At 38.2% G+C, this 13,772-nt stretch overlaps 1 protein-coding gene across 10 annotated transcripts in view; it reads left to right on the top strand.

Annotated features, from left to right (window-relative positions):
* Nucleotides 1–9,151, top strand: part of PHF20L1 (PHD finger protein 20 like 1) — a 57,296-nt gene extending 48,145 nt beyond the window's left edge. For 7 of the 10 annotated variants that reach the window (XM_064397596.1, XM_064397645.1, XM_064397627.1 and 4 more), the window contains 2 exons: nucleotides 2,403–2,565; nucleotides 3,691–6,457. In XM_064397596.1, coding sequence (XP_064253666.1) covers nucleotides 2,403–2,565; nucleotides 3,691–3,833 — 306 coding nt within the window. In that variant the 3' untranslated portion in view covers nucleotides 3,834–6,457. Of the gene's footprint in view, nucleotides 1–2,402; nucleotides 2,566–3,690 lie in introns of all 10 variants that reach the window. The other 3 variants (XM_064397618.1, XM_064397667.1, XM_064397635.1) reach the window with 1 other exon arrangement.
* Nucleotides 9,152–13,772: the final 4,621 nt, after the last annotated feature.

Here is a 13,772-nt window from a genome sequence, read left to right on the forward strand (position 1 = left end):
GTTCGACACTGTCCTCAACAGATCTCTTCTTGGTTTAATAGTGTTCTTTCCTTTGGAGAAACCTTGATCACCTTATCAGTAGTCAGCCTTGATACTAAAATAAGCCCTTCTGCCTCAATATAATACTCATGGAAAAGGTCTCCTCGGTTTCTCCATAAACCTGTCTGCACTTACCTTAAAACTGACATTGAAGGATCATTTTTAAATGATCCTGACTTCTCTCTAAGATGCCTTTTCTCCTTTCCTTGTCAAAGTTTGATTGGTGCTTTGAATTTTCCTTTCTAGCATTCTTCAGAGCCTTTTAATATTCTGGTTTTCCATACTGTTTTGTCTTACCCTGATCTGCAATTCTGTTACATACTTCCATTTCTCTTACAAACAGTCCTTGGATCAACTGTTTTCAAGTCCCTTTTTGGGCTGTGCGTTAACTTTAAAATTGTATTTAGTTTCTTTGGTTTTGCTTCTGAAAGCACAAGACTTCCCCACCTGAACTTCCTGTTATTTCTTGTCCATAAACTGTATCCTAACTCTTCTCCTGCCATCCTTGCCTAATTACCTACATTGATCTCATAGGTTAGAGGAGAACCTGTTGGATTTTATGTGTTTTTTTAAGAAACCATTTGAATAAATATAGAGGTCATTAGAAGGAAAAAAACCCACATTTATGATGTTATTTAGATATTCAGTTCCTTAGCTTTGAAATTTCCTCTGTCTTGCTGAAACAGGCTGAAAGATGATTTTGCTTTTTAGAATTATGGACTTGGACCATTTTACAGCAAGGGAAAAATGACATTCTTGTAGTTTTGGAGAGGATCTGAAAATTGTAAAGAATAGATAATTTCTTACTTACATTGGAAATATTATTCGTATTCATAAAATTACGAAAAGTTTGATTACTGAAAACACTGAAAATCCCTTCAGAGAAGGGATTTTAAATACCATAAAGGCATCAAAACTCTGATACCTTTCAAATAAAATCTATATCTGATACATAATTTTAACTCCTTTAATGAACATTACGAATATTAACAATGCTTGTCACATCTGAGTTGCTAATAAAGCTGCCTGCAGGTCAGTCAGAGTTTTATTTGTCTGGTTGGTGTTTTTTAATTGATTTTAAGTCTTAAAATGAAAGTTGGGTTTTTTTGCTTAAGTTGTAACTTAAAATCCTTCAGTTCCTATTTTCTTCTTTACATCTCTTCTCACTCTTCCTATATTTGACTAGAGAGAGAAATATTTTAGTAACAGAGCTAACACCATTTTTTTCTTATGTGATGTGGAAAATTAGCTGAGCTCTTCAGAGAAGTGTATTAATACAATTAAAGTCATTCTTTGCTCTGGCATTTGACATGAACTGACACTGGGTGAGCACATCTATCTGGCAATCTAGTCCTCAAAATAAAATCTTCAATAGTGAAAGAACTTCATTGTATATGAAGTCATAGTGGATATAAAATGGAAGCTGTTAATCCTCCTAATTACCTGAGATGCTGAGTATTTTTAACTCATTAAATCTGATCTATTTCCACTCAGTAGCTGAAACATCAAATATAGAAAGATTAGGAGCTTGTGTCTTATCTCTGGCATGCTGTGAAGGTACTAATTATATTGAAGAAGTCAATCTTGCTCAGATACTATGTTTGCATAACTCCACATGTTACTGTAACTGTCCCCAAATATGTTCAGTTCTGCCCCAGACTTGTGCCTGGAAGGTAGGTGGGGTAATAGCAGGTAGGAATAGAAGTTTTTTTGTCTTAATCAGCAAACAGAACAGATTTCTCAGGGAGGATGTGAAGTCTCTCCCCTCACTGGAGGTACTCCAGAACCATCTGGACACAATCCTGTGCCATGTGCCCTGGGATGACCCTCTGGGACCAGGTGATCCACTGAGGTCCCTTCCAAGCTGACCCATTCTGGGATTCTGTGAAATAGGATGTCCAGCTTATTTGTGCAAAATAGTGACTGTTGACATGTTAGATACTTCTGCATTTTAGAGAGTTTTCCATGGAAACAAACCTTAGGATTTTGCACATTTTTGGTGGCAGTAGACCCATGCAGTTCAGCACTTTATGATTTAAGTTGCTTTTTATATAAAAAGGGCACAGAAGTACAATCTGTCTTACTGCATTGAAGAAAGTATTTGAACTGATAAACTTCAGTGTTAGGGAAATGAGGCAAAAGGTATAGATGCTTACTTGTGTGGATTCTGATTTTGTTTAGTATATTGATGTGTCATAGAATGTGGCTTTCCGAGTAAGTTTTTTGTCTTGTATATAGAAGTACAATTCTAAGCCAGCAGAGTTTATCATGTGACTCAAATGTTGAAATCAACACCAGAAGTTAAAACAAAGAAAAAAAAAATCTTAAATGGCAATTTTTTTCTTTCTGTTGCTCCTATGAAGAATTCTGCTGAAGGAAACACTGTGTTTGTTTGTAATGAAAGAAAAGGCTCAGAAGAACAAGTGGACACACATCTTCAATGGCAGCTAAATCTCCTCACCCATATAGAGAATGTACAGAACGAAGTCACCAGCAGAATGGACCTGATTGAAAAAGAAGTTGATGGTAACTGCATTGCCAGATTACTAGTTAATGTACCTGTAGCAGCATCTCTCTTAACTAATGTGTTCAAAGTGATCTGAGGCACTGAGGATGGATTTTTAAGTATTCTGTTCAAATTTGGGTCCCAGAATTATAAGCAGAGCTTGTACCCTTGATATACCCACACCCTTCCTCAAGTTTTTTTCAATGCCATTAAAGTAGATTAGGCACTCAGAACCCCTGAGCTCAGGCTCAGACTTCAGAAAGCTTAGATAACTTGTCTAGTCTTTGTCCAGGTAGGAATCCTAAAGTTGATGGCTTTTTTTACACCTGGAGTGGTTTTTACCTGATTGTTGTAGTAATTGACTATATGTAGGGGGAAAAAAAAGGTGTTTATTGTGCCTTCAACTTTGTTTTTTTTTCTTATTAGTAAGTAAGTGGTCTCACGAAGACAATTCAATCTTCATGGGAAAACTTGAATGAAATTACATTATATGAGAATATTGTACCACATAAGTGTCTGTGACCTGCCAGTCATAGAAACTAGTAATTAAGGGAGCTTGTAGTCTAATCCTAGGACTCCTTAATTAATCTTTTAACAAATAAAGTTGTCTTATTTCTATTTGCAGTTTTACTTCCAGTATCCCTGCTTTTCCTAGACACACTGTTTCTAAACTGATAGGGTTGACCTTTTCCCTTCTCTGTTTCTACAAGCGGAGAAATTCCTTGAAAACATTTGTTGAAGATTGGAAAAACCATTCTGTAATCTGGACCTTGTCCACAGGAGCCTGTTAAAGTGGCAGAAGCAAGCCTTGTTTTTAAGGGTTGCATTTTCTGTTTCAGAACTGTCAGAGTACCCTGAACTGAAGTTGCTTTTATGTGTGGATAGGGTAAATTGTGAGCCAAGGGTAAAATTTAGTCCCAGATACCTTTTTACAGCAACAATCAAATCAGAAGATTGGATTGTTCAATAGAAATACAGAATTAGTCAGTGTTTCCCTAACAAAATTTCTTCTATTGAATGAAAATCACAGCCTCAGTGTATTTTCCCTTTTTTTGAAAGACAAAGTAAGAAAGAAAAGTTTAATTTTTATGGAAACTGTTTTCCAAAGAGTTACTCTAATCAACTTCTTCCTTTCCTTTCTGTAGTTTTAGAAAGCTGGCTTGATTTCACTGGAGAACTGGAACCACCAGATCCTCTGGCAAGATTGCCTCAGCTCAAGCGACGTATCAAACAGCTCTTAATCGACATGGGAAAAGTACAGCAAATAGCAACACTTTGCTCTGTATGACAAAAGGAAGAATATAGAAGTAAAAATAGGTTCTTTACAATGAATTTTCTTATTAGCCACAAGACTGACAGGAAGACAGCAAAAAGCTGAGCATTTATGTGGTTCTTTGCTGATTACATTAATAGGCTGAAGCTTTAGAAAGAAGAGAGGAAGTTTAGAGTCAGGAATCTGTTTTATTAAAAATATGAATATTCAATGTCCGAGCTTCAAAATTATATATAATATACTGAGAAATGTCAATTTCTTAGGATTTTAACATGTTGAACAAGTAAATCCTCAGATACAAAAAAATTCAACAAACAAAAACTCTTTGAAGAGCAGTGCTACTATTTTGAAACCCTTGGCAAACATTTCTAAATTAGCAGAATTCAGCTGACTAAAAATGCAATCCTCTTATCTTGCTAGTGAAAGATAGATACACTGAGAGCTGTATCTTCTCTACAAGGAAGGTTTTTAGATTATTTCTTTCTCCTACGAGTGTTCAGGAAAACAAACATACTAGCTTTGATTTTTGAAAAAAATTACTTGTCATGGTCTCCCTTTTAAAGTATTTTTTAAAATAGAAATCCCTAGAGCAGCACCCCTAGGCTCCTTTAAAACAGAAGTGGAAAATAGTGGTCAAATGTGCCAAATAATATTAAAATCACTGGGATGAGAGTTTAATTATGACTTGGGCGAAGGTTTTTTCCAAAGTCCTACTTGGTGCCAGCAGTCCATCCAAAATTGTATCTAGTTTATATTTTTTTATGTTCTACAGCAGTGTTCAGAAATCAAGGTACAATTTTTGTCCTGGGTAGCTCTATTCTGATGTTGGCCCTCTGAAAATTTCACCATCCTCAGTGGGGATGAGGCATGACAAGAGCAGCAAAACTGTCTGTGGCTGTGGAAATTCTAAACCATTAGAGGCAAAAATCACAAGATACCTTATCCAAGTTGTTTTTGTAAAATTTTTCAGCTTCAGTGAATGAAATGTCATGAAACCAAAGGCAACCTACCTGCTCTGTTAGCTCTTGCTGGATGTTGAGCCCAGGACATTTCCTGTGCTGATCAGTTGCCGCTGTACCCAGTGCTCCATCCGTGTCTGTGTGTGTGTGTATATGTGTATAGCTATGTGTACATGTATACATGCCATACACATTTCTACCTGCACATGTCTAGTTTTATTACCATAGACTACAAGAACTGGTGGTTCATATTACCTTTTAACAAGCAGTTTCTAAAATTGAAAATAATGTATGTACAGGTTTTGAAATTTGTAAAATATGACTGTTAAAAGGAGGCTATTTAACTGAGGACATTAAGATACTTGAACATTTTATGCCTCATGTCTGTTTATCAGTTCTAGTTATCTGTATAAATGCATTTTAGAACCGATAGACAGTAAACTTGAATTTACCTTTTGATAAGAGTACAAGCCACTGTACATTCAAAAATTATTTAAATTTGCAAACACACTGTTCTATATGTAAGGTACTGTATGTAAAACTGTTTATTAAAACTATTCTGCATACTCTACATTTTCCACTTTTCTTCCTGATCTACATACAAATGTAAAAAAGAAGTGATTGTTATTATGTACAGACCATCAAAAAATCTTGGAATGCCTTTTAAGGATGCATACAACTGAAAAATGTGCCAAAGATGGATTATCTGGGAAAGACTTTGCAACCAGTGCATTGAACTTTCATGATAAAACCATTATTAAGAAAGAAAGCAGCGTGGCTGGTTCATTGCTAAAGTAAACCTACCCTGACCTTTCCTCTCTGTCTGTTATAACTGAAGTGAGTTATCACTCCTGGTGGCCAAAGCAAAATGTAAACCCCTGTTACAGAGCAGTTGCTACTTAAAAAGTCTTCCTGCATCAAGCTTGTAGGAGACATCAGAGAGATGCATGAAAACATGGAATTATGGAACGGTTGGCAACTCCATAATTCAGAAAGAACATTAGAGCTGTGGAGTTGTTGACATTTTGTAGCAACTGTTAATAAATACTCTGTGTGATATAGATGATGCATAAATAACTGCTTCATACATGAATAGTTGAGTGACCTACTTGCTTTTGGATATATGAGACTTTTTATAGACTATTCACTTGCTGCATATCCTTGAATGTGGTACTGTGTGTACTGTATAAGAGAAGTGTAAATCCAGATGAATTACTTTGAAACAAAGTGGAGTGTATTTACAGAATTTATACAGCATACACTGTAGCAATATTATGCAATGTGTGTGCATGTGTGTGATGTAATATAATTGTAAATGTTACTGAAGGTGGAGATGGACTTGGAAAGTTCAGGAGGGGGAGGACAGAGGTTTTATTCTTACTACAGAGGTGGAGGAATGGTATCCTGAAAAGGAAATCCTAAGGTCAAAGTTGAAGTTCCCCTTGCAGCTTTAATGTGTCTTCTGTTTGTATGTGTAATGGCCTCTTAATTTACACAAATATGTAATTTTACCCCTCAAGATCCTGCCTTGTTCAGGATGGACTGTGCTTGCAAAACAATCTGTTCAGTATTTTTTTTAATGTTCATTGTGTAGTCATGTATTATAAAAACTCTCCTGCAATCATTCATATCTTCTAAGAAATACAATCTCAGTGTCCGTATGGACCATGCTATGTATGATACATCGTGTCCTGCTCCAGTGTTTCACAAACTTGTCTGAGTTTGCTTTCTCAAGTCATGGTGCTGGTCTGTAACATGTGGACATTAGTTTCTGACCCCAGCTTCTCAAGTATTCAAAGGTTTGGGATGCTTTTGAGGTTTTTCTTTTAAACACAAGTCAAGTGCCATAAAAATGCTAAGTGTTTTGCACAGAATGTAGCTTACAGTTGATTGCTTTGCTCATGTACCAGTCAACCCCAGTGTGATCTGGCTCTTACCAGTATTCTTCCTAGTTGGCCTTGATCAAGAGAATCTTATTCCTGTAGGCATAATTTTCCATCTGTCTTCCTGCTTCCTCTCTAAATAAGCCAGGGATGTACACTCAGTCTACTTGCAACATCATTTATTGGGGTGTGAATTGTGACTGCATTGTTTGATGAAGGGGACAGACCCTCTCTGAGGAAAAAATAGTATATGGCAATGTAAGGACTGTTTGATATGTGTGCACAGAAAGGCAAAATATTTAAATATGAAGCCTTCTGTCACTGAATAGGAGTTCTAAATAGTATTAGACAAAAGAGAAATGCCATTTTACAGAAGCCTCTTGTGATTTCACAGAGCTAAATGGCAAACTTTTGGAGCCTTTCAATGCCCAGCTTTTTGTCTGAGCTTTAGTTAGGGGTTTGCCTGTTAGTTTTTTTTAATGGAGATATCAGGGTGATTTCATTTCAAAGCCTGCTCCTACTTGTGACCATACCAGGGGCATCTACATCAGGAATTGTGTTTCAGTTGCAGTGATGTCAGGACAGCAGTACTGCAGTCATAAATGAAATGTGGTGTTGGTGCTGTGATCTGGTATGATGTGATGGGACTGCCACGTTCTGGTTACAAAATGGACATACTTCAGGTCATATTGCAGGGAATGGGTTGGAAGATGCTTCCTGTAAACCCTTTTCTTGGGTAGCTGTAGGTTAAATAGTGCCCATATTTTGGATATTCTGGCCTTAGATGCATAGATCTTTGTTCAGCTGTGGAGTGGTTTACAGTGGTAAAAGCCTGTCATTTTCTCTCAAATAGACAAAGATGGGTTGCAATTTTCTGATGGATTTCCTGTATTTGCTGGGTGGCAAAGAATTGAAACTGTTCTTCCATGGGTGCAGTAATCTTGTATGGCTGACAGCCACCTCTCTCTCTTAATTTTATCTCTGAGCTTCTACATGTGCTCATCTATTCATTCTGCAGCTTGCATCTTTTTCTTCTTTTGTTCTTCAGCTGTCTGCACTCTGGCTTCTGAGGTGCCTGGAGGGTGTCACTCCTTTGTTTTCATGCCCAGTTCTTCCTGGCTGCTGTGGGAAGCAGCTCATGGGGAAAGGCCTCTGGCTTTTCTGTCCACAGCCTCCAGAGCATCCTGGGACTTGTGTACAGTTGGAGTGCGTGCACCATTATCAAAATTTCCAGGTGTTTTTGATGCCTTTCTTAAGTAAGCCTCTTCTGTCTTGTGCAATTGGTGATCTTCCTCTACTCCCATCTAGCTTCTAACTTAACTAGACTTGAATTAATATTACAGCAAAACCCCTCTGGCACTGCTGGGCTCCAGCACTCCTTACCAAACTGAGGGCTGGGATGCAAAGGAGTCATTCAAACATTTCAGTGAAATTATAAAACTATTTGATGTTGTAAACTACACTATTTTTCCTTTGTATTTAAAAGGAAGCTGTAACCATTTTTCTTCACTGGAACTCTAAAGGCACAAAACAGTTCCTGAACTGAACTGGAGCTTGGTATAAAAATCAGCAAGTGGAGAATGGGCAGGACTGCAGGCAGGGGCTTCACAGCCAAAAGAGCAGTCCGGCTGTCCCAGCTGCCTTGCCCTGTTAGTAGCTCTGTGGAGGTGCTGGTGTGTAAAGGGGGTGTGTGCAATGATGCCATTCATTTGCAAGCAGGATTGTTTAGAACACTGGAACTATAGGTTTTTGCTCTACTGCTTAAAAATGTTTCAGTATATGCACCTTAATTTTGGAGTGCTTATTAAAGTCAGAGGCTTAATCACTTTTAAAATACCCATTGCTATTCTCACATTTTATTGGCTCACAATTTTTTTTCTGTTGTACTGATTGCATATGGCTTTAGGTGAGGATTTTGCAGAGGCTGTTTGAAATGCTTCAGTAATGGTTTCTATTATCCTTTGTTATGTCCTGGGCACTGGGTGTGGGGGTCTGTCTTTAGCAATAAATATTATACACTATGTGTATATCTGTTTGTATATGAAAAACAAATACAGAGCATGTAACGATGGTGAAAATACACTGCACCGAGTGCAGACTGTGCATTTGGCAGCCATTCTGCACCAGCCTGAACAACCCAAATGAAAAATTGGAGACCACATGGAGAAAATGAACTAGCATGAAAAATCATTCAGGACAGAAGTTCCCTTCCCTTACTCTGTGGGTGGGATAACTAAAGCTAGTTCAATTGCTGTTTGCTTCAAACAGCTGTCTTCCTTTCCTGAAAACTGGCCAAGCCTCCTGTGTTCAGCTGTAGCCACGTGCATCAGTGTATTGTCACTAAAGACTCTGAGAGAGGCAGCACTGCACTATGATTAAATCTTCTGTGAGAGAAGCAAAATACTTCCTTCTGTGATTTGTTTTTTATAATAGCAATAATGTTGACTGCATTCTAATACTCACAATAAAGGTCTGTTGAGATTGTTACGTGCCTGGGCTCCCTTTCCATGGACTTCTCTTCTGGTGAGCTAGTGATTGTTTGCTTTGTTTTAAAGCATTAGGGAATCTTTAGTTGCATGTTTAGCCTGTAGTCCTTAGGTTATGTGCAGTCATTGATACTCACCTTTCTACATTGCAAGGCTTGAGGGAATCTTCACTTGTATTTTAGCCTGTAGGCAAACAGTACAAACAGTGAATTATTCACAGTACTGAATTAAGTAATGTATGTGGCAAAGTAATTAGAAGATATTTCTGTTCTAAACTGTTTTGATGTTTTAACAATTTCAGGGTTTGAGTTTTGTAATGCACTTTATTCTTTATAGTCAATGTCTTTCAGCAATGTGTTCACAGTGATGGCATCTCTTCTTGTGGGCAGACATGTGCCTTTGTTGAATGCCATTACAAAGTAACTTTAATTTTCTTTTAGTCATTTATTTTAATATCATCCACAAGCTGTTCAAGACACTACTGTGGTAGAAAACAAATAAACCAACAATGCTAAGGACGTTCTCTTAGACATCCTGTGGACAAGGGCACATATGATAAGCAGCAGATGAATGAAATTGGACAGAACCTCAGTAAGTTACTGACATAGAAAAATTTTTTCATTCACAGAAAAAGTAGACACAATAATAAAAAATGAACTTAAAAATTTTAATTCTGAAACATTTTAATTATTGTTGAAGGAACAGTCTCAAAGCAGGCTCTCAAACTTAAGATACAGACCAGATTCAGGCTTGGAGCAACATACTGAAACATTTTTTTGAATTAGCAGACTTTCTGAAGAAGAGGTTTCCCAAGTCAGACCAACCATCTGGCCAGCCCAGAGTCTTGTCTGCAGTAGAAATAGGATATCAGATCTGTACAAACACCACAATATCTGTGCAAATATCTGTGCAAATTGCCTTTTCCTTAATGTATCTTTCACTTCTGGCACACTGAGGGTTCTTTTACCAAAATGTTTAGGTCCATTAGTTTTATCAGTCACTTGACAGAGATGGGTTCCTCAAGTTTAACTCATCTTTTTCATTGGTGTCTTATGGAATTCACAGCTTTGTTGTGTGGCAGGAGCTGTGTTGGTTCTTGACCTTCCTTTCCGACTCCACTTGCTCTGCACCATTGCCTTTAGTTCAGAGAAGGTTAAATATTGCATTATTGAAAAGACCCAAAGCAGTTTTATCCCACCAACACCAAGAGTTTGGCACCCTGTTGCTGTCCTTTTGTGACTGGTGGTGACTTTTCTCACTGCCTCAGCATTTTTTTGTCAAATATTGAATCAATTCAAATTGCAAATCCTGTGTGTCACTGTGGTTGCAGACCTGGCTCCTGCTTGGGTTTTCAAACCAATCTGCATCCCTGGTGTTGTGAGAATAAAACACCTATTTTTCTACCTGGAATCACTATGGTACTATTGGATAGAGGAAAACTCTGTTATTTTCAAAAAATAAATAAGAAAAAGAAAAGGCATTTTATTTGTCCTAGAAATGGTCAATTCCCGCAAGGACAAATGCAAATTCAAATATTCTTACATGGGCTTCTTTGGGTTCTTCTGTCACCAAAGGCACTTTTCCAAATGCTAAGTTGTAATTTAAGACTTGACAAGTCCTGTGCCCACTTTTTCTGACCTAGCCGTGTTTAGCATGAGAATGACTGAAACTTCCCTATTATTCTTTAAATTTGAAGACTATGTCACATATAAAGTGAATACCCTGAAAAGTGCATTGTTTGGGGCTCTCATCTTGTTCTTTAATTTTGCGTCACATGAGGTCTTAATCAGAGATGATACAGATAAATGCTTCACAAGGTCTTGGAAATAAATGTGCTGAATGTAAACCTTAGTTCTCTAAGTGTAACAAATGGTGTTAACCTTTTTTTTATGTAGCTTTCTTAAAATGAGTGAGAGGATTGTCCAACATTGGTGCTTTATTAACACAGAAAAACAATTTATTGCTTGAAATTAATGGACTGGTTGATGTAAGCGTAATTTCACAATGTTTTCTTAACACTTTTGCTTCCAATTTGCTGCCTCATTTGGGAAGCTCCCTTCAGTTCTTTTTTTAAACTAAGGTTGACTTTTCAAGCTCAAATTTTATTGAGGTAAGAGTAACTTTTCTGTGGGTACAGATATCTGTGTATTTATATACATTAATCTTTTATCCCTGGGCCTTTCAATATGTAAAACTGCAGTTGCACAAACTGTCTCTCTGCCAGGAAAGTGTATGCAAAACTGGAACAATGAATAAATGTCTTCTTCTTCTTTGAGGTTTGTGATTTCAGTGTCTCATCCCACTGACCTTTATCTTTGCCCCAGCAGCTGTAGTTTGTAGTGTAGATTGAGTGGCTTTTGCTAGTAGGTACAACAAAACAAAACCCTCATTTCCAGCACTAGAGCAATGATTTTGAAGACATGATAGTTGTAAGGCCATATTGGCCACAGGGACCTTTCCCACTTACTCTTTTTCTGCTCTTCATTGGTGAGCTAATTTAAGATGTTACTCCATCTTTTCTCAGGTGCTAAAAATAGAGGTTAATACCATTGTCCTTTCACTGAAGGTTATGCAAGGCTTTTCTTACTTTGTATTTGATCAGCCATAGATAGACAAGTGCCTCTTTTTCTCTGATGAATGTGAATTCCACACATTGCTTTGTAAACAACTTTTTTTTCTTTTTAATCCATGGGCTCTTGCATCCCCTTGAATGTTCATGTACCAAGATGCCCACCTTGGTTTGACGCACATCTAGAAGTGGTTTGAGTGATGCCAATTGCCAAAATTCCTTTTGCCATTTAGTTTTTTAAGAGACTTTTGAGACTTGGCTGTTCTCCCCAGCTTGAGTAGTTCATAGGTTGTTTTTTGCGTGTTTCTAAAGGAAATAAACATCATCTTGGGAATCAGCAATACACAGATATTGTGAGTTTGTGCTTCTTTCTGATAATAATAGCCCTTTGGTACTTCGTGCTTTCCTGTCTGCCTTCCTCCATTATCAGCCTTTTATAGCAAAGAATAAAGAAGGAATGTGAGTAGCGACCTTAATAAGCTCCTCTCCCCATTTGCTCTGCAAGGAACATGAATGGCACTTTTCTAACAGCTTTAGAAATTTGGACTGAATTAGCATCACACACAGATTCCTGACACACTCTGGAGATTTGTCCCTGGCTTGGACACATCACAGGACCTGCCAGCACCGAGCTGCTGTCCCTGCAGAGCCTGTCTGTGGCACTGGGCTGGGCTCTCTTGCTGCTCTCCTGTGTCTGCCCCACTCAGACACACACCTGTGAGGCTCAGACACGCAGGCTCTTGAAGCACCCTTGGTCAGAAATACGTGTTATGGTCAAACTTTTCTTCTTTCCTGATTTAGCCATGCTGGTATTAGTTAGCTGGTTATTTAATCTGATTCTTTCACTCTTCACAGATGTTTCCCTACAAATGCTGTGCTAATCCAGAAATTCAGTTTCTTTCTGTGCCTACTTGAACAGGGCTCTTACAGAATTTGTCATCTTTATGGCTCTAGGTGTTGCCTTTTTTTGGTCTGTAATCTATGCTGGACATGTTTTTCATTTTTTCCCAGCTTGATCTTCTGTAGACTGTTGACTTTGGAATTTACATTCAAGCAACCTATTCTGGACTTGAGCAAATACAGTCCAACTAATTTTTAAAAGCCTAGTCATACTAAAGCAAGCTTGTGCTGCTCTTGGAGATCATATTTACCATATCCATCAAACATCATGGCATGGTAGTGGTTTACAGCCAGCACAGATGGATGCTCGGATCACTGCTGTCGTGATCTTAGTCTGTGGGAAAGTATCAGCAGAGTTGTTTCTAGGCTGTCTAGTACTCATGAATCACAAACAAAAGTGCTGCTCTCACTTTTTCTTGAAATCAAGTTAAATCCAGCTTCAAACATGTGCTGTTATTATTTAAGTAATGATTTAGGGCTTTTTTATACAATCACCTTTATTACAAGTGTGGGTGAGTTCTCATAATTCCTGGTGCAAGTAAATGCTGACTCACAGTTACAAGAGGTGTCTAATTAACAAATTAAATTCTGGAACCAAGGAAATATTTCTCTTATGTTTTATGTTGAGGATTTTGCATGTAATTAATTCCAAAAAGCTGAACTTAAGAAGCTTCATGGTCATACTGATCTTACAGCTGGAGGATGATGCCCAAGAGTGAAGCTGTGCCTGTCAGGTACTTGGCTGTGTTAAAGTGCATGGTGCAAGTGGGAGTGAAAACAAAAGAGAGAATGTAATTGACTCTGATCCTCAATTCACTTAGCCAGTGAGTGCATCCATCCTGTTTTTCAGTTAGTACAAAACCACATTATGAGTTATATTCAGTCCTAATGTGCAGCACCCTGAGGTCTCACTCTGGTCTATCCCTCAGCAGGCTCAGCTCTCTGGGAGTACAAAAATGTACAATTCCACTAGGGAGCACAGAGCCTGGCTGCACCCTGGGGCAGCTGAGAGCCAGGGCTCTGCCCAGGGTCACTCCAGTATCCTCAATTTACTTGCTGGAATAACTGAGCCCCTGCCACCAGCTGTGCCTGCTGCCCCTTGGCTCAGCTGTGCTCCCTGGAGCGGGGATGAGAGCTGGCTGGGGGGAGCCAGGAGG

Source organism: Passer domesticus, chromosome 1, assembly GCF_036417665.1.
Source record: "Passer domesticus isolate bPasDom1 chromosome 1, bPasDom1.hap1, whole genome shotgun sequence".
Classification (NCBI taxonomy): domain Eukaryota; kingdom Metazoa; phylum Chordata; class Aves; order Passeriformes; family Passeridae; genus Passer; species Passer domesticus.